General features: G+C 36.2%; 1 protein-coding gene across 7 annotated transcripts in view; it reads left to right on the top strand.

Moving 5' to 3' along the window:
* Positions 1-26147, top strand: part of SCAF8 (SR-related CTD associated factor 8) — a 234198-nt gene that overhangs the window by 67193 nt on the left and 140858 nt on the right. For 6 of the 7 annotated variants that reach the window (XR_001889169.1, XR_001889170.1, XM_017891985.1 and 3 more), the window contains 11 exons: positions 1785-1961; positions 3341-3420; positions 5165-5282; positions 7860-7991; positions 8474-8586; positions 9803-9996; positions 15781-15881; positions 18538-18651; positions 20284-20440; positions 22365-22498; positions 24353-24497. Coding sequence is in view for 5 of the 7 variants with exons in the window: in XM_017891985.1 (XP_017747474.1) it covers positions 1785-1961; positions 3341-3420; positions 5165-5282; positions 7860-7991; positions 8474-8586; positions 9803-9996; positions 15781-15881; positions 18538-18651; positions 20284-20440; positions 22365-22498; positions 24353-24497 (1465 nt within the window). In the remaining 2 variants the exon portion in view is untranslated. The remainder of the gene's footprint in view (positions 1-1784; positions 1962-3340; positions 3421-5164; positions 5283-7859; positions 7992-8473; positions 8587-9802; positions 9997-15780; positions 15882-18537; positions 18652-20283; positions 20441-22364; positions 22499-24352; positions 24498-26147) is intronic. The other variant, XM_017891998.1, reaches the window with a different exon arrangement.

The following is a 26147-nucleotide window of genomic DNA, read 5'->3' as shown; positions in this document are numbered from 1 at the left end:
TTTTTTTTTTTTTTTTTTTTTTCAGAGACAGGATCTCAAACTTCTGGTCTCAAGCAATCCTCCAGCCTCAGCCTCCCGAAGTGCTGGGATTACAGGCATTAGCCACCACACCCAGCTCCCCTTGTCTGTTGCTTTTGTTTTCATTAGTCATACTTCTGGTTTCACGATGTTTGGTTAATTTTGATTGTGAAGCTGCTTGTGCATTTTGGGGGGTATATTTTAGCTGTGGCAATTTGTTGAGGTGTAAAGTGAAGCTTGTTTTCCAGAGATGACTTGTATTTGTTTCTACCGGGTGTTCAGGGGCACAAAACCAGCCTGGGATGTGCCTAAATTCGCAGCTTGGGTGTTTGAATCCCTATGGTATGAATGCCAGGAATAAGTAAGCATCAAGGATGGCTTGTAGTCCAGACCTTAGCAGTGGAATCTATACTGCTCAATGTCAGGCCTCTGAGCCCAAGCTAAGCCATCATATCCCCAGTAACCTGCACGTATACATCCAGATGGCCCAAAGCAACTGAAGATCCACAGAAGTGAAAATAGCTTAACTGATGACATTCCACTGTTGTGATTTGTTTCTACCCCACCCTAACTAATCAATGTTCTTTATAATCTCCGCACCCTTAAGAAGTTTCTTTGTAATTCTCCCCACCCTTGAGAATGTACTTGGTGAGTACATGTTTCACCCCCTGCCCCCAATACATGGCTCTTAACTTCACCGCTTATCCCAAAATCTGTAAGAACCAATGATAATCCCACCACCTTTTGCTGACTCCTTTTTCCGACTCAGCCCGCCTGCACCCAGGTGAAATAAACAACCATGTTGCTCACATAAAGCCTTTTTGGTGATCTCTTCACATGGATGTGTGAAACAGTCCTCAAGGAATAATCTCACCCTATTAAGCTACAGAGAAACCCTACACAACACACCCCAAACAGTGCAGAAAGTACAGTAAATCTTACAATACAAATTAAAAAAAAGAAAATGTTTAGTTGATAGTGAAGTGACTAGTTTGTTTCCTAATGTTACTAAGTGGGCATGAAAGTACTTCAGTGTCATCTTACATAGTTTTTGTGTCCTCTCCTCCTAGAAATTGAACTTCAAGAGTACAGTTGTCTTGGTTTTTAATAGCTTTGCTGTCTTTATTTTCTCTTTTAAACTAATAATTTTTGGATTTAACTCAGGCTTATAACCACATTGATTATCATTTACTTCTGGGATTTATATAGGATTTTCTTACTTAGGGAATCTCTTAAAGATCTTACTGTTGTGTCTGTTTTTTAACAGGGTTGGGTACATAGTGGAAACAAGAGTTGCCTTCAACTCTAGGTGACGCTTTATTATTAATAACTAGTTGCCAGACTCTACTCTGAGAAACAGATTTCTTAACTCTCCAGCTTTCAGGAAATACATGCTCAGATGGTAGTTCTGAATATTAGCAAAAGCTGCTGCTATTTTCAGTACTCATCCTTTTACTGAGTTTAAAGAGTTGATTGAACAAGGTTGAGAAGTTTAGTGAAAAATGTGTCAGCTTGTGATGAGTTCTTTATCACAAGATCCCTTTATTTTGTTTAAAATTCGCTGACTTTCCAGAAGTAAGACAAACTTATTAAGAACTGTGTTATATAAGGTACACAAAAAAACTTCAAAAAAATTAACATTAATAGTATGTGTTTTTTTCAAAGAGAGTGTGGAATGATTAATTTTACTGACTAAAACTTATAGGTGGTCACTCTTACAGAAAAAACCCAGCACCTGTTTTGTAATATACTTTTTTTCTCTCCAGCTTCAACAGTTAATACAAACCTTACAGATACAACAACAGAAGCCCCAGCCTTCCATTCTGCAGGCCCTGGATGCTGGTCTTGTTGTTCAGCTGCAAGCTCTTACGGCACAACTTACAGCTGCAGCTGCGGCTGCCAACACTCTTACTCCCTTAGAACAGGGAGTCTCCTTTAACAAGGTAGAAATTAAAATATCAGATCAAGTCTATATGAATTATTAAATATATACTAGCATATGAATTTTAATTCTATAAATTTTATTGTAGACTTTTAATATCCCCTGTACACTGTGTAAGACAGTCTGAATTTTACAAAAGGTTCAAACTTCTGAAAAAAATTAAGTAATTAAAAAAATTTTTTTAGGCCAGGCACAGTGGCTCACATCTGTAATCCCAGCCCTTTAGGAGGGCAAGGCAGGTGGATCATTTAAGGCCTGGAGTTTGAGACCAGCCTGGCAAGCATGGTGAAACCCCGTCTCTACTGAAAACACAAAAATTAGCCAGGTGGTGCATGCCTGTAATCCCAGCTACTGGGGAGGCTGAGGCAGGAGAATTGCTTGAACCTGGGAGGTAGAGGTTGCAGTGAGCCGAGATTGAGCCAGTGTACTCCAGCTTGGGTGACAGAGCAAGACTCTTGACTTAAAAAAAAAAAAATTGTTTTTTTTTCTTGAAATATTTAAAATATTTTCATTTGACTAAAAATAACTAGTCAGTAAAATCTTGTATTCACCGTTGAGGCAAGTGATTATATTCTGAACTTGTCTGATTTCTTTCATGGATGCCACATTTTACTGTGATGCTCTGTGTTCTGTAATTTGGACCTGCAAAAGTTAAAATTCTGTAATCAATATGTAAAATGTTTAAAGGAAAACTTCTCTACAGTTAGTCACTATACTATAACTATAATAAATTGATGCCTAAATGTAAAAGATAGTGTTTCTAAAACTTAAAATCTTTCATTTATAATTTAGTGTGTGATATTCTTAGTATGCTTATTAATTATGGGAGTATCATACTACTTGGAAGTGGTGTTCATATTTTAAAATTCGTATTTTATTTTATAGGAAAGTAAATACTGATTTATTGGATTATTACTTAGACTTTTATGGCCAGCAGCTTCCACATCTAATTTAGTGTAACACTAAATAGCTAGACCACATAAAAAGCCTTTAAATTGAACATTCAGAAGAATAACAGCATTCTAAGATGAGAACCATACTAAGAATAGATCCATTGATTATGGCCCTAGATGTTTTATCAAGCTTATTACTGTGGGAAAACCACCTAATTATTTTAATCCTTAGTCTTCGGTAAAATTTGAGTATTAGTGTTTATCCTACCTCTATTATAATTTGTTTTGTTACATAAGCTAATGCATATCAAAATGTTTTAAAGAAAAGATCTCAAAACAGTTTATAATAGTATAGAGTGATACAAAACTTGTATTTACATATTAAAGGATAGAGATAATGGAATGTCATTGACGTTTAAAATAGCATTTATAACTTATATTTGTGTGAAGCACTTTTTAATACTCCTGTTTCTCCTTCTTTCCCCAGAAGTTGATGGATAGGTTTGATTTTGGGGAAGATTCTGAGCATAGTGAAGAACCCAAAAAAGAAATTCCAACTTCACAACTGTAAGAATTTTTTTCTTTATAGCCATAGGTTTTATATTGGGTGGGATGTTGCCATCTGAATTACTAAGTATACTTAGTAAGTTGGGGGTTATTATTTCAAGCTGTTGAACCTCTAACATTATACAACGGTGGTTGAGGTATGTCTTGTTGTCTCTTTGTATTATTTTGAGTCTTTTCTCAGATCTTTGCAAATAGACTATATCAAAGTTCCCTATAAGAACATTGATACATATTGGTAAATCTGGTTGTAATATTTTCTGTATTAGGCTTTAAGTTATTTAACTTAATTGTAAGAGTGGTTGGAATACTAGGAATGAAGCTTGCTTCTAGTGCCAAAGGCCACTTCTAGAAAGCATATGAAATTGTGGGAACACATCAACCTAATCAGAATTAAGGATTGGAGTTATAAGGATTTTTTTTTTTTTGTAAAGAAATGTGTTGTATGTTTTTATTAAATCAGTTACTTTTTTTCCCTAAACAATTCTGCAGTGCCCAGGGTTCTGTGAGGGTATGTGAATGGACTAGTAACAGGGAGATGTTGGAGGGGGCAGGGGTAGAAGTTGGGAGAATGGAGGAAGGATGAATGGTGAAAGTCTGTGGGTCTGTTGTTTTAAACAGAAATTCTTAGTTGTATATATTGGGGTAGTATACAAAACATACAATTTTAGGATATGTTAAATACAAATGTATCGTTTTAGTAAAATGATTCCCCTTGACAAAATTTAAAAACTAGATTTTAGATTATGAATTGCAAAGTTGGAAGCAGCATTTGAAATCATGTTGATCAGTGTCCTAAGCAATGTAAGAATCTCCTTTAACAGTCCTGATGATACAGTTTATTTATCCAGTATTCTAATGCTTTCTGTGATGAGAAGTTAACTAATTGTTATTGTGTATTCTTTTGTCGAACTGAATCCTGTTCTTTTATTTTCTATTAATACACACTGACCCACGTTTTGCTCTCTGAAGCAAGGAAACAAATTTACTCTGCTATCTTTAGAGATGTAGCTTTTCATTATTTGAAGATAGGTATCATTCTTCCCCTTAGGTTTATTTGCTCCTGATGAAGTACCCTTTTTTCCAACTGTTTCAAGACTTCTCACCATCCTGTTTGGCTCTTTTGGGATGCCCTCTTTATTATTAATGTCTTACCTTGTGGCACCCAGAATCCCAGGTGTATTCCAGGTGTGAATTTCCGAGAATATAGTTAAACTATTATTTTTTCTTATTTAAACAGTGTCAACCTCTGTTAACATACCTAATAATGTATATGATTTTCTAAAGGAAGAATATTAGTTTTATAAATTTTATGGTCAGTTACAATGGTAGATTTCACACATACTGATTGATAGACTATTTTTCTATCTCATAGTAAGAGAAGGAGTTAAAGTAACAGTGTTTAAATATTTAAACTTTATAAATATTTTATTGAGGTTTTCTTAATATGCTCTATGAAAAAGCAGTAATTTACATGTATTTAATAGCATGAGATGGTAATATCAGATCTTCAGCAGAGCATCTCTGACATGTTATCCATCTATTGATATACAATTGAAGAATGTATTTTTCTTTTAATGTATTAATGTTCTCAAGTATTGTACTTTTAGTATTAAAATTACAAAAGAAAACATGCAGTAGAATATGTTTTATTGAATTGACTTTTTTGTTTTCTTTGAATACTCAGTTATTTTCATAGTATCTTTAGTGGGTTTCAAAATATGTTTCTACCTGTTTTTCCTTTTAGTTCTCACGTGTCAGAATCTGTGAACAATTCCATTTTTCATCAGATAGCAGAACAACTACAACAGCAAAACCTAGAACATCTCAGACAGCAGCTCTTGGAGCAGCAACAGCCTCAAAAGGTTTATAACCCCATCTTGTGGTCTTTAGAGTTATTGCTATTTATATTCTATAAATTGGCATTTTTGTTGGTTGGCTTTTTTTTTTTAATTGGTCTTAATAGAATATTTTCTCAGCTATTTAGCTTTTACCAGCTACTTTATTTCTTTCTAAAGTTTGTTATGGTGATATTTTTTCAACTATTGTTAGTAAGATCTATTTTTTCAGGACCTTTATGGTTTTTTCTATAATCAAATTATGTTCTGGTAACTTATGAATCCACATTGTAGAAATTAATTTCAGTATACTGGAAGTAGAGAATAGGATGGACGGGGTTTCAGAATTACCACTTAAAACAACGTGTTTTTCTCTCTGTTCCCTATCAAGCAAGTTGATGGTTATGTTATTGGTGACAATGATGATGGCCATGTAGATTGTTATCTTTAATTTTTAAAACGTAATTGCTGTTAGCATGTAGCAGGAGATTTATTAGGTATGTGGTAGGTAGGCTTGGATACATTTAACCCTCAGGAGATGGGCATTATGACTCCCATTTTATTCCAGAGGAAGTTGAAGCTGGGTGAGATTAAACATCTCATGCAGCAGTGTACAGCTAATGTTATATATTATCTGACTTAAAACGTGCTGTTATTTTATGCATAGCTAAAAATTTTAAGACATCGATAACTAAATGTAACATCCTTTTGAGTTGTAAGGATCCTTTATCTTACAAATTTGATAATCATTGACAAAATGTTGTATTTCAGAATTGATAAAATATGTTAAGTTGTAGAGCCAGTATTAAATTTATTACAAATCCTTTTTCTGCTGTACGTGAGAAATAGTTACGCATGTAAACTGTTCAGAATAAAAGTATTAGGAAACCCCCTCTCCCTCCCCAGCATACTTCTTCCTAATATTAAAAAAATTTTGGCATGAATGAGTTTAACAAAAATATCACAAAATTTTTTTTAAGTGTATGTCACTTGTTAGGCAAGTGATACATACGAAGATGAAGAGAAATGAGGTTGTGGCATCAGGTAACCTCTTCTCTAATGGAGCACATACATCTGTGTGAACACCTGGCAGAATTCTTTATTTTTGTCATAGGGGGACAAGTGAAGGATTCTGGGAGCATGGAGGAGGGAACAGTTACTTTAGATGGAAGAGAGAGCAAACTTGAGACATTGGGGTCTGAACTTGACCTTTTAATGCAAACAGTAATATAAAATGGATGTTAATGATATTTGCTGCGTTGGAACTCATGCCTAGAATTAGGAGAATGGAATTTCATACCTTTTTTTGAGGAAACAATTCTGGTATAAGTGGCCAGAGTAGGGGCGGTATTTTATGTCAAGCAAATATATCTGCCTGAGAACCCAGAAGTTGAAGATAGAACACAATTAAGAACATTTAGCTGTTGTTTAAAGAAAGAGCAAAGTTGTAACTCAAAACAAACAGGTCATCAGTGATATAATAATACAAAAATCACAGAACTGTTAAGAGAGGCAGGGGATAGTCGTGATGGAAGAACTTACCCAAACAACAGATTTGTTGAGCTATAAATGTAACAGTTTTTGAATTGCTTTAGTCATAGTTTTATTTTAGAAGATTTAGCAGAAGCACTGAAATCATGATAGTATTTTTTTTTTTAATGGTATCTCTTTTAGCAGAATCAAGTATCTTGACTAGCTTGTAATTAACACCATGTTATTGAGGTAAAAATAAACTTGAGAGAGAGCAAGTCTGTCTTAAGAATCTCACCTACCGAAAGAGAACTCTGGGCTTAATTACTCTATATGTTGTTCCAAAATTTCACAGCTTACAGTAATAAGATGCCTTTGAAAGGAATAGAAGTTCTGAAAAACCTCATTGTTCAAAAATGAATCTAATGAAGAAAAGAGAGTGGTAACAAGAAAACTATAACTGTTTTCTTAAGGTAGATAGTATAAAACCTATGACAGATTTAGAATGCAGATCTCGGCTTACTGCTACCTCCGCCTCCCAGGTTCAAGCAGTTCTCTGCCTCAGCCTTCCAAGTAGCTGGCGTTACAGGCACCCACCACCATGCCCTGCTAATTTTTCTGTATTTTTAGTGGAGACAGGTTTCACCATCTTGGCTAGGCTGGTCTTGAACTCCTGACCTCGTGATCCACCCACCTCAGCCTCCTCCCAAAGTACTGGGATTACTGGTTTGAGCCACCATGCCCAGCCTGTTTTTTCTTTATAGCATTTTTTATTAATGCCAATTATCAGTGAAAATCTAGATTCATTTAACTGACTGCCATTATATATTTTTCATGCTATAATTTCTTTATTAGTCCTCTGTAGTTTATATTTTCACAATTAAAAATTTATTTGATTTTACCATTTTAATATTTTAGTCCCTTCCTTTTATGGAGCTGTTCCCTGCTTTTACATAAATTTGAGTTTATACAAATGTTTAATTTTGGATTGATTATAAATGATTTAACATGGAATTTCTTACATGTATGGTGCTTCTTTTTAAACATGTAATTGTGATATTTGCTGTGTTTACATTTTCTTTCATAACAAAAAGTATCTCCCAATCTTTGTGTGTTTGTATATGTTCTCAATAGGCCACTCCTCAGGATAGTCAGGAAGGAACATTTGGGTCAGAGCATTCAGCGTCGCCATCACAAGGGAGTAGTCAGCAGCATTTTCTTGAACCTGAAGTCAATTTGGATGATTCCATAGATATTCAGCAGCAGGTAAAAGTAAATGCTTTTCTGGGTCATAAATTTCTAAAAGTAGCTAAATAAATCATATAAAATATTTTATACTAGCAGTGTCCTGAATATATTTTTCCCATGCTTAAGCTCCACTTTGTAATTGTTTCACTTATTAGTCCAAGCTTGTCCAAGGCCTAAGCATGGCTACTAGGCCAAGCACATGGCCAAGAAGTGCTTCGAATGCAACCCAGCACAAATTAAAGTTTCTTAAAACATGCGAGATTTTGTTTGTTTGTTTGTTTGTTTTTTAAAGCGTGTCAGCTGTCGTTAGTGTTAGTATATTTTACGTATGGCCAAAGACATTTCTTCTTCTAATGGGGCCCAGGGAAACCAAAAGATTGGACACCCCTGTATTAGGCATGAATGCTTTTATTGTGAATATTTTTAAAAACAGAATTGTCAGTGTATAACTCTGTCTCAACCAGCCTTTCTGTTTGTTTGCTGTTCTTTTGACTTTCAAGGATATGGATATAGATGAAGGGCAAGATGGAGTGGAAGAGGAGGTCTTTGAACAAGAAGCTAAGAAAGTGGCGGTTCGCTCAAGATCAAGAACACATTCACGATCTCGTTCAAGGTTCTACAATGATATTTAGTAATAGCTCTGTATGAACTTTAAAATGTTGGCTTTATTTCTTTGCATCAGGATGAAAGGAAATGTTTTCCTTGGGATGACGTATTTTTTCACAGTCTCACAGAAAAAAAGTTATTCCAAAGACAAGATAATCTTTGTTCTGTTTTAATTGGTATATCTGGCCATTTACTTCAGTAATTTACATAAGATTGGCAGCCATATCATGTGACTGGGATTTTGAGTTATATTTTATTTTAGTTAATATTATGATGACACCCAACTGAGAATATTGTTGCCCCTGAACAACAGTTAAATCAGGCCATATTTCCTGGATTCCATTTCATCTCACAATGATACCCAAAATGGTTATAAAAATAAGACTACAAAATTTATTTTATAAACATTATAATACCAAACCGTTATAAAACATAGTTTTCTTCATGAGCTTAACTTAAAGGCATCAGTCTTTAACATTTTTGTATCCTATTTTTTTGCATATGAATGCCCCTGAAAATCTGAACAGTAAATGTTGGGAGAGGGACAGTACGTTTGATGAGTTTTTCAGTCATTTCTTGTTCTTGTCACAAAGTTCTTTATATTTACTACTGCAAATGAGAGCCTGTCAGTTCAGCTTTCTCTAGACCCACCTCGTATCACTAAATTATTTTCCTGAAGCAGTAACAATCTTAATGCTGAAGATATCTTTATTTGTCATTAGCAGCATCTTACTAAGCATTTTGAAGAGAGCTCAATGGCATGTTGACAGGCAAAAAAGAAAGTGTTTCAGTGTCACCTTCTACAAGCACCAGAAAATTTTATAGGTTGGAAACTACTAAGCAGAATTATGTAGTGGCCTAATGCTCTGTCACTTAAATGGTCTTTCAGTTTTCTTTGGTCTTTCATTCCTGTTCTGTTTGAAAAATTGAGTTGCAGTACACTAAGAGAAAGTAAGGCCCTTTCTAGGATCTTTTTCTTCATTGTGAATAGTCACCCATAGTCAGAATCACTACCAACTAATATGGATCCAAGCAGTACACGGATTTAAGTAAAATACATTTTTGAGACTTGATTGTACTTCAGAATATTTTAAGATACTGTCACTAAATATAAGACAACTTTTTTGTTGTTGTTTGTTGGGTTTTTTTTCCCTCACTTAGAAGTGAGAGATTTGATAGAAAGAAAACATTGTCATTAGAAGTAAAATAAAAATTTTTTGTAGATCACCAAGAAAACGAAGGTCTAGGTCACGGTCTGGCTCTAGAAAGCGTAAACACAGAAAGCGATCACGCTCCCGCTCAAGAGAAAGAAAGAGGAAATCATCACGGTCGTATTCAAGTGAAAGGAGAGCCAGAGAAAGGGAAAAAGAAAGACAGAAGAAGGGATTACCTCCAATTAGATCTAAAACACTGAGTGGTAAGTAACGTATGTCTACAACGCTTTGGTTTCAATTAATACTTTAAAAATAGTTATCTGCTACAAAGTCTCTCAGCCAAATTTTATTTTCAGATTAAGAAGTTTAAAAGTGGTTTGGTAAATGAGTACTTTGTCTCTGGTTTTGTAACATGGTAGAGAAGAGAAGAAAAGGAAGAACAGATTGCATTCAAATACCAAGGTCATTGAGGGTTGATTGTTTGTTTTTCAAATGCAAGTTAGAAAATACATGACTAATGATACAAAAAGCAGACTAGGCTGGTATCTGTAGCATGGACACAGTGGCTTCTGTCTATAGTATTCTAACCAATTACGGCCACCAGGTCTGTAGGAGTAATTATTAAAGGAAGCATATACTTAGCTATATCTAATTTTTAAAGTAATTATAACATTATAGGTTAGCAGTACAGGATAATTCCTACTGTACAAACTTGGCACGGTTACATGTTAGTCATTTACGTATGGTTAGAACAGATTTGGTAGTGGTGGGGTTTGGTTTTGGATTAGGCGTGGGGAGGTTTCACTTGGTAGGAATGTTAAGCACAGCAAAATAAGTTTTAATTAGTGCCAAATTCTGCCTAGGGTGTTCTTGGTGGGTTATGACTTTTAAGATGAACTAAGAGTTTACATATGGGCAAAGAAGTACATAAAATCGAGCAAATTGTCATTCTTTCCGAAGAGCTAACCATTGTTTGTGTTATCTAATTTCTGAAGACTTCCACATAAATTCCCTCTGCCAGGGAGTTAGAAAAATAATTGGTATAATTTATGCTACTAGAGCATCTTGGAAACCCAGACCTGTAATAAAAGGCAATAGCCATCTTCTTACTAAGTTTTGGCAGTTTTATAGGCCTTGGCTATCTTGCCTGAATTTTATCTGATTGTGAGAGCTAGTGTGAACCTGAAAATGATTATTCTTGCTCTAGAAGTTTGTTTATCCCATAGGATGAGGTTATACATCCAAACATTTTAGTGCTGGCTGATAAAATAAATAATATCAAAGGTCTGACCATAAAAATCTCTACTGTGCTTTCTCGTATGATTACCATTAAGACGTTCAGAATCATCTATGTATTTGCCAACATTAGAGTAAGGATTTTATGTGGAGGCTCTCTCATTTAGTTTCTCACTTAATTTGTCATGTTCTTGATGTCACTGTTTACGTAGTTTTTTTTTTTTTTTAAACCATTTATTTAAGTTTCTATTTTATTTTCCTTTAAGTTCTGGGATACATGTGCTGAACATGCAGATTTGTTACATAGGTACACAGGTGCCATGGTGGTTTGCTGCACCCATCAACCCATCATCTAAGTTTTTTCTTTTTTTATAAATTATACTCTAAGTTCTAGGCTACTTGTGTACAACAGGCAGATTTGTTACATAGGTGTACATGTACCATGTTGGTTTGCTGCACCCATCAACCTGTCAGCTACATTAGATATTTCTCCTAATGCTATCCCTCCCCTAGCCCCCCACCCCCCAACAGACCCCAGTGTGTGATGTTCCCCACCCTGTGTCCAAGTGTTCTCATTGTTCAGTTCCCACCTATGAGTGAGAACATGCAGTGTTTAGTTTTCTGTCCTTTTCATAGTTTGCTGAGAATGATGGTTTCCAGCTTCATCCATGTCCCTGCAAAGGACACGAACTCATCCTTTTTTAAATGGCTGCATAGTATTCCATAGTGTATATGTGCCACATTTTCTTAATCCAGTCTATCATTGGTGGACATTTGGGTTGGTTCAAGTCTTTGCTATTGTGAATAGTGCTTCAATAAACATACGTGTGCTNTGTTCCCCACCCTGTGTCCAAGTGTTCTCATTGTTCAGTTCCCACCTATGAGTGAGAACATGCAGTGTTTAGTTTTCTGTCCTTTTCATAGTTTGCTGAGAATGATGGTTTCCAGCTTCATCCATGTCCCTGCAAAGGACACGAACTCATCCTTTTTTAAATGGCTGCATAGTATTCCATAGTGTATATGTGCCACATTTTCTTAATCCAGTCTATCATTGGTGGACATTTGGGTTGGTTCAAGTCTTTGCTATTGTGAATAGTGCTTCAATAAACATACGTGTGCTGTTTACATAGTTTTTTACTGTGGAATTTATTTTTTATTTCTGCTTTATTTTAATGGATACAACAAACAGCAAGAAAGAAAATAAAAGCACATGAATAAAAGCGCATAACCAAATTCAGGCATGCCTCGTTTTATTGCAGTTCACTCCATTGTACTTTGAAGAGACTGCTTTTTTTTTCTTTAAATAGATTGAAGGGTTGTGACCACCCTGTGTTGAGTACATCTACTGGCACTATTTTTCCAATAGCAGGTGCCCACTTTGTCTCTATGTCAGCATTAGTTTTTTTTGTTTGTTTGTTTTAAGCGATAAAGTATTTTAAAATTAGGGTGTGTACTTTTTTTTTTAAGTTTCAATAATGCTATTGAACACTTAATAGGTTATAGTGTAGTATAAACATAACTTTTATATGTACTGGGAAGAACAATTTATGTGACTCACCTTATTGCGATATCTGCTTTTATTGTGGTGGTCCAGAACCAGAGTTGCAGTAGCTCCAAGGTATGCCTGTACAGTGAAAAATAATCTGATTGTTTAACTCATAACACTCCTTATTCAAAAGCAGTATCAATTTCCTGTGGTTTGTATTCTTTCTTAACACATTTTAAAGATATGGTAGTGTTTCATACTATTTATTGATCCTTAGCATGGATTTTAGAATACATGGTTTTTTTTCTTGAATAGTCTAGGGGATATAAAGCACCAATGAATAATAACATTCCAGGAATCAAGTGTCCCTTCTGCATGGGTTGGCAAGAATCATTAGTGCTTTCTGGGGAAAAAAATGGAGTTCCCTATGGAAAAAAATGTGTAGAGAGATAATATTGAAAGAGATGGGAAATACGGAACAGAGTTCAGGGAGATTAAGGCAGCTGGAATATGCAGAAACAGTAATAAAGAGAAAAAAGGGAATGCCAGGTGCAGCAGCTCACACCTGTAATCCAAGCTACTTTGGGAGGCACAGGCCAGCAGATTGCTTGAGGCCAGGAGTTTAAGACCAGCCTGAGCAACAAAGTGAGATCCCATCTCTACCCAAAAAAAAAAAAAAATTAGTTGGGCAAGGTGGTTCACACCTGTAGTCCCAGCTACTCAAGCAAGAGGTGGGAGGATCACTTGTGCCTAGGAGGTCGAGAAGCTGCATTGGGATATGATTGTGCCACTTGCACTCCAGCCTGAGGAACAGAGCAAGATCCTGTCTCAAAACAAAACAAACAAAAAAGCTAAAATAATCCTTAAGGCTGAGTACAGTGGCTCAAACCTATAATCACAGCACTTTGGAAGGCCAAGGCAGGAGGATTGCTTGAGGCCAGGAATTTGAGACCAGCCTGGGAAAAAGCAAGACCATGTCTGTACTAAAAATAAAAACTTAGCCAAGCATGGTGATGTGTGCCTATAGTCTCAGCTTCTGTGGAGGCTGAGACAGGGAGGATGCCTTAAAGCCAGGAGTTGGAGGCTGCAGTAAGCTATAATTGGGACATTGCACTCCAGCTTCAGCCTGGGTGACAGAGCAAGACCTCGTCTCCAAAAATAAAGGGCAGGGGAATTTGTTCCATGACAGAGCTCCAGACTTCTGTTAAGGGTTTGTGGTAGATTGAATAATGGTCCCCTAAAAGGTATCTACATTTAAATCATTGGGATTTTTAAATATGTTACATCGTATGGTAAAAGGGACTTTTCAGACCCTTTTAAATTAGGTATCATGAGGTGGGGAGATGAACCTGGATTATCCAGAAGGCCCAGGTACATAAGGGGGAAGCAAGTACGTTGAAGAGAAAAGGTGATGTGATAATGAAAGGAGAGAGAATTTGGGAAATGTTGTGGAGGTGGTTTTGAAGACAGAGGATGGGACCATGAGCCAAGGAAGGCAGGCAACTTGTAGAACCTAGCAAAGGTAAGTAAACAGGTTCTCCCCTAGAGCCCCACAGAGGGAATGCAGCCTGCTGACCCATTGTAGATATTCAGAACTATAAGATATTTGTTTTATTCTAAGTTCATGTTATTTTGTTATAGCAGCAATAAAAAACTGTTACAAAGCTAGACATGGTGGCTTGCCTCTAATTCCAGCACTTTGAAATCACTTGAGACCAAGAGTTTGAGACCAGCCTGGTCAACATGGTGAAATTGTATCTCTGCTAAAGATACAACAAAAATTAGTTGAGTGTGATGACACATACCTGTAGTCCCAGTTACTCGGGAGGCTGAGGATGGAGGATCACTTGAGCCCGGGAGGTGGAGGTTGCAGAGAGCCGAGATCGCATCACTGCACTCTAGCCTGGGCAACAGAGTGAGACCCTGTCTCAGGAAGAAAAAAAAAAAAAACAACTAAAAACTTAATGCAGAGCTCCTTGAGACTTTAGTGGAAGATTAAATTGAATATACATAGGGTAAGACTTACAGGAGATAAACAGCTTGCAGGGAAAGAACAATGACCAGGGACCCTGCGTTCACTAAGTGATTCCTAAAGCTTACAGAGGTCTAGAAGATGTTAGCGTTCTGACTAGCCACAGTGGAGAGACCTGGTTGAAAAGTCTAGGGCACTGAGTAGTGATCTTGCCAAGGGACTAAATTAGCCATAGAGTAAAACCTGCCTTAAACCTGTCTTATTATAGATCAAAGGTAGCCAGAAATGTGGACACTGACATAAATCCAAATACAATGTATGAAAATTCTGCAAAGGTGTCAGCTATAAATATTTTTTAAATAAATGTCTTCTGTAAAAGGAGGCATTCATGGAGGCATGAACAGTACAGCTGAAAGTAGGCAAGATGTCTCATGTTTAATGTTTGTTAAGGGGATGTGACTTTCAACAGTTAAGTATCTTTAAGTCTTTCAAGGGGTTAAGGGATGGTTCTGATTTGGCCATTTTTCCTTTGTATCTTCACACAAAGGATTGTTTCCTTAAGGATAAGATGCTGTTTTCAGATTTATCTCTTGATTAGGGAGACACATTCACTTAATCCTTCTAGCACAGAAAGACACTTAAAAGGTTCACAGGCCGGGCGCGGTGGCTCACGCCTGTAATCCCAGCACTTTGGGAGGCCGAGGCCGGCGGATCATGAGGTCAGGAGATCGAGACCATCCTGGCTAACGTGGTGAAACCCTGTCTCTACTAAAAATACAAAAAATCAGCCGGGCGTGGTGGCGGGCGCCTATAGTCCCAGCTACTCAGGAGGCCAAGGCAGGAGAATAGTGTGAACATGGGAGGCAGAGCTGGCAGTGAGCCAAGATCGAACCACTGCACTCCAGCCTGGGTGACAGAGTGAGACTCCGAGACTCCAAGACTCCATCTCAAAAAAAAAAAAGGAAAGGTTCACAAATGGGATTATGGTGAGAAGTAGTTTTGAAACTTTGTTGCACATTAGAATCACCTAGGGAATTTTACAACTCTCAGTTCCCCGTCTTTGTTACTGCATCCTCTTAGAGTGGGACCCTGGCATCCACAGATGGTTCAAGTGTGCAGCCAAGCTTGAAAACAGGTGACATGCAAGTGATTGACTTGGCAGAGATGTGAATTAATACTTGTGATTTTAATTGATTTTAAACATAACAGATGCAAGTGTTCATTGACAATTATTTAAAAATATATTCTCTTAAATTTCATTATTATGTTTATTACTGCTTTTTCCTCAGCTACTTTTGAAAGAAGTAACTGTGTCTATATGATTTAGGTCATTTGTCTCTTATGTCTTGACAGTATGTAGTACTACTCTCTGGGTTGGGCAAGTGGACAAGAAGGCAACACAACAAGACTTAACCAACCTGTTTGAAGAGTTTGGACAAATTGAATCCATTAATGCAAGTATCAGTTCTTAATAATTTAAGGTTTAAAAAATAGGAGGTTTTTATTAATACAAAGAATCACTTCTGTTCCTAATTAGCCCAGTAATGTCTGCCTTAAATAATACACATCTTTAAAAGGATTGCTGTACTTTGATAATGTCTGTGTTTATTTTGCTGCTGTTTCTCTCCTTAATTATTTTTATTTTTTAGTGGAATTCTAACAAAATATTCTTGAGTTTTATAGCAGTGTAGCATGCTTGATTCCTAACATCATCAAATGTTTGAGTTAGCAGGAACCCTATGTGTGGTCTAGTTTAATTCCTTTTTTAAAAAAATGCGTCTAAGGAAATGGAGAGTTCCACAGAATTGTAGTCTCTTGCACATGACCACATAAGCAGTCGTGGAGACACAGCTGGGCTTGGGATCCCAGTTTCTTTTGTGTTTTTCTTCTCACTGTCTTGTGCTCTTTTACTCTCTTTTTTTATCAAAACAGAGTAAATGTCAGGTAAGAAAATTAGTATGGCCAGCGAATTGCTGGTAAGTTGAGCATAACTCTTTCACTCTGGATTCTTGCACTAGTTTTACACCACTCAATCTCCTCCTTTGAGTCTGTTTTATTCTTCATGAGGCCTGATGCTTTTCCCTGAAGGTCAGACATCTTGGTTTGCTATTTTAATTGTTCTTTTATTTAAAAATTATGTACTCTCTATCTTCCTTCTTCCTGCTGTGTGATGAAATGTTTTGTAGTCATTTGTTTGGGGAGACATTCATCCATCCATCCATCCATCCATACTGGTAAGCAGGAAGTATGAGGAGACTGAATTCATCAGGCTTCTGATTTCATTCCCTGTGGTTACAATTTTATGTCTGTGGGATCTTTTTATCATTATTTATCAGAAAATTGCCCAGTTTTCCTTTCTAGTCTTACATCCCAGTCTTCCTTAAATGGCCAAACTTGACTTTTCTGTAATAGTAACAGAATTCTTTATTTGAGTTGAGTTGAACCATTTTGCATCTTACTTTTGACTGTGTATGATCTCTTTGGAGCCTTGTAAGAAGCTGGTTAAGTAATTCAAATATGATTATTTTCTAAAGAAGAAACTAAGTGATTTGCTTAAGTTACACGGTGATGAAAAGGTGATTGGTTAAGGATTTCAACTTGGGTACTTCAGATTTCTGTCTATATACCACAAGAGTGCTGTCGACTTCTCTTATTCTTTTGTCTTTTTAGATTTTACCTGTTAAAACATCACTATCTTTCAGAGTCTGTAATCATTGACTTTCTCTGAAGTTTCTTTCTGGTTTACCCCATCCTTAAACTAGTGATTCTCAGTTCTAGCTGCATATCAGTAATGTGTCTTGACATTTGAAAAATTAGGGATGCCCATGCTCAATGTCTTCAAATTTTTAGCAAAGTGCACAGCTGCATAGGTGATTCTGACACACAGCAGGAATCATTGCTCTGAACACAGCTTGTGTCCAAGTTACATTTTGTATTTTCCTGTTTGTTGATCATGTTTGTAGTCTTTATTGTATCGTGGTCCCTTGAGCATCTGTTTGCCTTATCCCTCTCCTCTATTGTATTACTTTTTGAGAGCATAGTACTTATAAATAATAAGCACTAAGTTATTTTGTGAAATGAAGATTCATAATCCACTCATTTAATTTTGGGGACGTCAAAGACAAAAAAGTCCATTCAGTTTGGCATTTAGTAGGTCACTGGTGAGCTTGAAGAGAGTAGAGTATTTTCCAGTGGGTTGGTGAGGAATTAGAGTTAGATTGCAGTAGATAAAGAGGAATGTCAAGGTTTAGATAGACTTCTCTTTTAAGAAGTTTGATATTAATATTAAAGAGATGGTAGCTTGAAGTGTTAGCAAGGCCAAGGAAAAGGTTTCTGTATAAGCTTTAATAACAGATACGGCTTATTAGGTATTGAGTGAAAATAAAATGATAGAATGCCTTTTGAGTTTCTCAGAAAGAAATGCTGTGCATAGTTTTCTGAGTTAATATATTAAGGATAATTTTATGGTCTGATAGTTGTAGAATAGTTAAATGCTTTATAAATCAGTCTCAAATCTTAACACTGAGGCTATTTTCTTCTTATTAAAACCTTTGCCAGAAGCACTTGAACAAAATAAAGTTTTATAAGACTGAAAATTTTTATCAATTCTTTCAGATTATGAATTTTATATTAAGGATAAGATAATTCCCCAAAAGAAAAATCCTCTTTGCATTACTCAGTATAACATTTGGAAAAATTTAGGTAATATTGGGAATAAATTGTTGCCTTCAAATATTTTGACCATATACTACTACTTTCCTTTTATCTGGTGGCATTATATATATGAAGTTATACATTTTGTTTTGTTTTGTTTTTAATAGTTCTTTTTCTGTATTCAAAAAATATTGCGATATATTTAAGATTTCATGTATCATGGTTTATGATACCTCATTGAGTTTTGAATTTTGGAATTTTAAAAGTTGAGTTATTAATTGTACATGAATTGTACCTACTAATAAACAGCTGGAGGAAGAAAGGGGAATATAAGTCAGTAATCTATCAAAATTGAAGTATTAGTAAGTAGTCAATGTTTTGTGTCATTTAAACCATAAAATACCAGAATGAATTTCTGTTCTTATACCCTTTCTTAAAAAAAATTTTTTTTATTAGATGATTCCTCCCAGAGGCTGTGCTTATGTCTGCATGGTTCATCGACAAGATGCATTTCGAGCTCTTCAGAAACTCAGTTCTGGATCGTATAAAATTGGGTCCAAGGTCATTAAGGTGAGATTTGGTGGAGTAGAACTTGGGGTTGGGGGGCAGTATTTTTAATGTCTGTTATGTTAAAGTCTGAGTTTTTCACGAAAGGGTCACAAACTCTTTTATTGGATTATTAGAATATCTCTGTATTAAATTCTTTTTAAATGTTATGGACAAACCTCATCAGAAACTTACTGTTTCAGTTCATTGAATTACAGAATTAGATATAGGTAAGAGTAAGTCCAATAACGAGAACTTCAGTCAGTTACTTCCTTGAAATTACACTTGCACAGCTTTCTGAGTCAACTGGGGCACCATTCTATGAGCCGAACGTGTTCATTTTATAGTATTGTCTTTCATTCACTTTTCCTCCCAATATTCCTTAACTATACCTTCTAATTATATTATTGATTTCTTTTTTCTTGACATGTTTTTAAAAATATAAACCAGGCCCTTGTGAAGAGATTATCAGAATATTTTTATTTTCTTCCTAGTCTTTATACTGAGAATGTTTTGAATATCTTTCCAATACTTTCTATGATTAACTCACAATTTGCTTTCTGTTATTTGAAGTTTATCTCATCAGTTTCTACAACTGAATTAAAAACTTTAGAATAACTATTTTCATTAAAGTCAATAAATGCTCATCTGTTTTCATTCATGGCTAAGTTTCTTGTGTAAACTAAAGTGTACCTAGTCTCCTCTGGAATAAAATATTTTTTCTAAAATAACGGGCCAGGTGTGGCAGCTCACACCTTCAGTCCCAGCACTTTGGGAGGCTGAGGTGGGAGGATCACTTGAGCCCAGGAGTCTTAAGAACAGCCTGGGCAACATGAGACCTCATCTCTACAAAACAACTTAAAAATTAGCTGAGTGTGATGGTATGCATCTATGGTCCCAGCTGCTTGGGAGGCTGAGGTGGGAGGATCTTTTGAGCCCAGGAAGTTAAGGCTGTAGTGAGCCATGGTCATGCCACTACACTCCAGCCTGGGCAACAGAGTGAGACCCTGTCTCAAAAAGTGGAGAAAAATGCTGTTCTAATCACCCCTGATGTAGTTTGACATTTTTATGGTGAAAAGTGGATTTGGATTTTCTATGAAAGTGCATTGCACTATTAGAGTTACAATAAGAAGTGGGAATCCTTTATTATAAATACTATGTCTAATGTAAGTTTCATTTTAAAAAACAAAACTGGTGAGGCGCAGTGGCTCACACCTGCCCAGCACTTTTGGAGGCCGAGGTGGGTGGGTCGCTTGAACCCAGGGTTTGCGACAGCCTAGGCAACATGATGAAATCCCTAACTCTACTAAAAAATAAAAAAATTAGTTGGGCATGGTGTTGCCTGCCTACAGTCCCAGCTACTGCAGGGCTAAGGCAGGAATATCGCTTGAGCCCGCAAGGTCAAGGCAGTGAACCATGATCATGCTACTGCACTCCAGCCTGGGCGACTGAGTGAGACCCTGTCTCAGACAAAGAAAAACAACTGGAAAAAATTTTTTTTTGGCTACAATTAGTTTTCCAGCTTTGCTTTTCCAGCTGTTTTCTAAAACCAATTTTATTGTGTTTACATTGTTTAAATAAAATTTCGAACTTTTAACCTTGTTTTTATAGTGTGTATGTATAAGCTTTCTTTGTTCCTCTTCCCATTTACAATAGATTGCTTGGGCTTTAAACAAAGGTGTAAAAACAGAATACAAACAGTTCTGGGATGTGGATCTTGGAGTTACATATATACCATGGGAAAAAGTTAAAGTGGATGACTTGGAAGGTTTTGCAGAAGGAGGCATGATTGATCAGGAGACTGTAAATACTGGTAAGAAATTTAAGGTCTTTTTATTGTTAAAAAAAAGTATGGTTAGAAGGTTGTAGCTGAAATGAATTTGGGGTGATAGCATTAACTGTGTATCCTGGATTCATCTCCTAAAAAAGAGAAAAGATACATTCCTGTGCCCTAGTGTACATGCTTAATGGGACCTATTTCATAGATGTCAAAGTATAGATTAGAAAGTGTGGAAGTCTTTATAAATGTAGCATTTTTAAATGTATGAGTTTTTTTTTTTCATTCTCATACTTGAGAGTTACGTGTAGGAGGGATTTTTAAAACTGAATATTTGTGATTGCTTCAGTTTAAGTGGGAACTTGGGAAGTTTCTTTGAAACACTTTGCAGATTATTTTGAGTAGTATCCATGTTGAAAATAGCAGGAATAGAATCTTAGTTTAGGGAGGTTCAGATTCATATAATGTTAAATACTTTCTGGGATGCCTTTGACAATACCAAATGATCATCTAGCCAGCTTTTTTTTTTCTCCCAAAATTGTCTTTTATTTTAAAAGATTTCAGTTAAAATTGACAAAATGATTTGCAGTTATAACCAATAGGAAATCTAAACATTTGAAAAGAACTGAAATGTATATACACACCTTTTTTCTTCACACCTTAGCTCGTTTATCAGAATTAGCTAATTTTCCGAATATTTGTTTCTCAGACCAATGCAAAATTTTGAACCATTTTTGTTTCTATTAAACTCTTCCTGTCAGGCCTACTCTTTACCCCACCCGCGCCAATGGCTGCTTATTCCAGTATCTTCACTTAGTAAATATTTTACTTTGTACTGTGTATCAGGCCTAATTTTAGGAACTGGAATTATAGCAGTGAGGTAAATAGACAAAAATTCTTCCTCTTGTGCGATGTAGCGCAGAGGTCAGCAACCTACTATCCATGGTCCAAATCCTGTTGGTAGCCTGTTCTGTAAAGTTTTATTGAAGCACAGCCATGCTCACTTGTTTACCTATTTTATATTACTTTTTTTTTTTTTTTTTTGCAATAACAGTTCAACACTTGCAGCAGAGAACACATGGCCCATAAAGCCTCAAATGCTATAAAGTTTACTAGCGCATGTTTCACACATTTATTATCTGTGAAGAAAACAGATAATAAACAAAATATATAAACAATATAGTACTTTAGTGTCAGTAAGTTCTAAGAAAAAAAATCAGGGAAGGGAGATGGGCAATGTGGGTGTGGAGGTGTTGCAGTTTTTATGTGGTTGTAGAAGATCTAATGAAGAATGAGATATTTGAAAGGGTAAGGCATGCAGCCATCTGGGGAAAGAACATTCTATACGGAGGGAACAGCAAGTGCCATGTTTGTATTCAAAAATAAGGAGACCAGTATAGCTTGTGCAGAGTGAGTGAGGAAGGAGTAGTAGGAGATCAAGGCAGATAGGTACAGAGAGGCAAAGTCATATAAATTTTACTTATCTTACTTGATCTTTACTTTGAGATGGAGAAGCATGAGAGAGGAACCATTAGAGCTTCTTTGTTCTCTTTTTGCATAGCTGTATTTTCAGAAGGATTTTATTGTATTGGATTAATACTCTTCTAGTTGGTCTTCCTTTGTTGTATTTTGTGATTAAAAAATTGAGTACGGTTAGTTCCTTTTATATCAGCCAGCCATTGAGATATATATATCTATTATATCCCTTCTAAGTGTTTTCTTTAGATGAAATATTTTAGTGTCTTTCCTTTGTGTCTCATGTGTCATGGGTTTTTGAACTCTATAGTATCCTAATCAGATTAATCTGGGCAGAAGTCTAGAGTGGAATCTACAGTTGTGGATATGTCTTAAAGATGTGCCAAGGTAGATGAAGAATTTAGTTGTGAAATAAATGAATACAAAGAAGAAAATGAAAAGTTTCACCTATCCAAAGGAAATCAATTTCAAATATTTTGTTTAGAGTGGGAAACTGTGAAAAGCGCAGAACCTGTTAAAGAGACGGTGCAGACAACTCAGAGCCCAACTCCAGTTGAAAAGGAGACAGTGGTCACAACCCAGGCAGAGGTTTTCCCTCCTCCTGTTGCTATGTTGCAGGTTAGTGTTGAAGTGGGTTTTTTTTTTTTTTTTTTTCCTTAATGTGTTCTTTTACATTTCTGTTTTAATCCTGTATTTACTTTATCAAACCGGAACGAAAATCTCCATATCAGAATAAATGTTGAGTGTTAGGGAAATGTCAGTAGTGTTAGGGAAAAGAATATTTCTTTTAAATCTCTTAAAAAAAAAAAGTCTGCTAATGCTGTGGTATCATTGTGCTAAACACATTAAAATAAAGATAAATATGGAAATACTGTTTCTGAGAACTCACAGGATTTTTTTAGATTCATGTTTTCTGAGGAATCAAATTGATAGTCAGTTATTTTAATGAGTTTAATCAAATACTTTTGAAAATTATTTTAGAAATGATGCCATTCATATTTAAATATGTTTATTGAACAAATATTTATTGAGTACTGGCTCTGTGACACTCACTCTTCTAGGTATCAGTGAAAAACACCCACAAATCTCTGCCCTTTTGGAGCTTTTATTCTCAATAGTGGTGACAGAAAATGTAAAATAAATATGATTATGAGATCCTATGGAAGGAAAAAGGTAGCGTAAGGCTGATCTATTTTAAATAGAATGGTGAGGATAGACCTAATTGAGAATGAGAAATTTGAGCAATGACTTAAAAGCACTAAGGGAATTAACCATGTGGATATCTGATGAAGAACATTCTGTTCAGAGGCAACAACCAGTGCAGAGGTCCCACACCAGGAATATGGTTGGTGTGGTCCAGGAGTGTTAAGTGGGCTAGAATAAAGCCAGTGAAAGGCAAGTTAGTTGAAGATAAACCTCTCCAAGGACTTTGGCTTTCACTTGGAATGAGATGAGGATGGTGGGTCTTTACATGTGACAGAAAGAGAGATAAGGAGCCATTGGAGGATTCTGAGCAGAGGAGTGACTTGATCTGGCTTACAGTTTTAAAGAATTGCACTGGTTACTACTTTGAGAATAGGCTGTAGTGAGCTTTGAGTAGGGAGACCAGTTAAAAGACAGTTGTAGCAATCCAGATGAGAGCTGGTGATGGCTCAAAATAGACTTCTGGAATGTCTATTGCACTGGAGGTAATGAGAAAATAGTGGAGGTAATGAGAAATGGTCAGATACTAGGTGTATTTTGAAGGTGTTGTAACCAACAGGACTTTTCCTAGTGTGATTGGATTTGGGATTATTATGAGCAAAAGCAGAGGCAAGGTTTTTAGTCCAAAAAATTGGAAAGATAGAGTTACCATTAACTGAGACTGGGAAAGACTGTGAGAAGAGTTCTTTCGGGAAGGATGACTGGAAAATCAGTTGTTTCATACGTGTTAGGTAGAAGTATCTTTTTGTCAGCACCCTTGGGATGTTGAATAGACACTTGATGTAATGTGAAATTTAGAAGAGAGCTAAAGCTGTGGTGCAGATGAATACTTGCGACTTGTACCTAGAGTGAGTAAAAGGTACTTATGCTAGGATTAGAAAATAAATTTATGAGAAATTTAAGCCATTCTAAAGCTGTTATTGACATGATTCCTAATGGTGGTTAGGTTGCATAACATAGGTGTTACTGAGTGGGAGATGGCAGTTTAAAATGGAGCATAATACTCAGTTTTGAACTAGGTGACCATTAGTTTACATCGCTTGAATGTAAGATCAAATTCATAATCTCCAAGTAAAAACTATCTGTTGAATAACATGGCCTTGTTTTTACCCTAAGTCAGTTCACTTGCAAGTATACAAAAGGGGCATAAAACCCTTTTAATAGTATTTGTTACCATCCTGAAAGAGAAATAGAATAATTTGCCTTTAGTTGTTCCAAGATGCAGGTGAATAAACTGATGACTGAACTTTTTTTGTCTGTCCACAAAAGATTCCAGTGGCGCCAGCCGTGCCTACAGTTAGTTTAGTCCCACCAGCATTTCCTGTGTCGATGCCGGTTCCTCCTCCTGGATTTAGTCCAATTCCTCCACCTCCTTTTTTACGAGCAAGTTTTAACCCTTCACAACCACCACCTGGTAAGGAATTTTTGTTTTAATATTTGACCTCTATTTAGATTATCATTTAAGTTGTTCTTCTTTCAGATTTAAATACCATAGAGCAGTGGTTCTGAGACCTTAGCATGCATAGGCTTGTTACAGCACAGATTGCTGGGCCCAGCCTCCACTGTTTTTGCTTTACTTGGTTTGTGGTAGGGGCCAGAGAGTTTTCTTTTCTAACTTGTTCTCAGGATGCAGATTGGTGGGAGAAGAAGCACTGGCACAGAGTAATGGAATTTCTTTAGAATAATTGAAAACCATGGCCAGGCATGGTAGCTCACATCTGTAATCCCAGCACTTAGGGAGGCCAAAGTGGGCAGATCACTTGAGGTCAGGAGTTTGAGACCAGCCTCACCAACATGGTGAAATCCTATCTGTACTAAAAATACAAAAATTAGCCAGGCGTGGTGGCTCAGGTCTGTAATTTCAGCTACTCGGGAGTCTGAGGCAGGAGAATGGTTTGAACCTGGTAGGCAGAGGTTGCAGTGAGCCAAGATCACACCACTGCGCTCCAGCCTGGGTAACAGAGCAATACTTTGTCTCAAAAAAAAAAAAAAAAAAAAAAAAAAAAAAAGACTACTCTTAATGTAAAATTTCTGTTGCAGTTTTTATATAAAGTTCTCTAATAATTATCAGCATTTCATCAGAAAATTTGCATTGTCCCTCCTAAGAATCAGTAGGCTCCATTTAAACATTAGAAATTATATTTAAAAGGCTAATTGAATTTGTAATACTTCATTTTGACCTAATAAATTATTTTTATTCTCTAAATATGGAACACTTCACAAATTTGTGTGTTATCCTTGTACAAGAGCCATGCTAATCTCTATATCATCCCAATTTTAGGGTATGTGCTGCCAAAGCAAGTACTGACCTAATAAATTACTGATTAACCAAAAAAAAGTTTCTTGAATTAGATTTTCCAGGTAAAAACTATAGATTACTTAAACACAACTAAATATATAGTTTAAGATAGAGCTTTTAGGCTGGGCATGGTAGCTCACACCTATAATCCCAGCACCATGGGAGGTTGAGGTGAGAGGATTGCTTGGGTGCAGGAGTGCAAGACCAGCCCAGGCAGAGTGACACCCTGTCTGTACAAAAAATAAGAAAGTAACCAGGCGAGGTGGTACACACCTATAGTCCCAGTTACTCAGGAGGCTTGAGCCCAGGAGGTGGAGGCCACAATGAACTGTGTTCGCACCACTACACTGCAGCCTGTGTGACAGAGTGAGACCCTGTCTCAAAAAAAAAGAGCTTTTATTAGACCATGGGAGATTAGGTTAGAAGAATGATGGAGAAATACTGGTGAACTCCTGGAAGCAAGCGATGCTCCCAAAGTGCTGGGATTACAGGTATGAGCCACCGTGCCCAGCCTAAAAGCTCCACCTTAAACTATGTAAGCAGTTATATATATTTACTTTATGAGATACCCGTTTAAGTTATAGTTTTTACCTAGAAACTCTAATTCAGGAATTTTGTTATCAAGTTTATTAGGTCAAAACAATATATATATTGTTTTTCCAAATTAAAATGTATTTGAATTCATGAATTATTTGCATAAGAGAAGAAATACAGTATGTTGACTTCTGTAGCTTAAGTTTTTTTTTTTCTTTGAGACGGAGTCTT

The sequence above is a fragment of the Rhinopithecus bieti genome, unplaced genomic scaffold (assembly GCF_001698545.2).
Source record: "Rhinopithecus bieti isolate Rb0 unplaced genomic scaffold, ASM169854v2 scaffold_1583, whole genome shotgun sequence".
NCBI lineage: Eukaryota > Metazoa > Chordata > Mammalia > Primates > Cercopithecidae > Rhinopithecus > Rhinopithecus bieti.
Note: the sequence above shows the minus strand (reverse complement) of the source record. Positions and strands in the feature narration are given on the sequence as shown.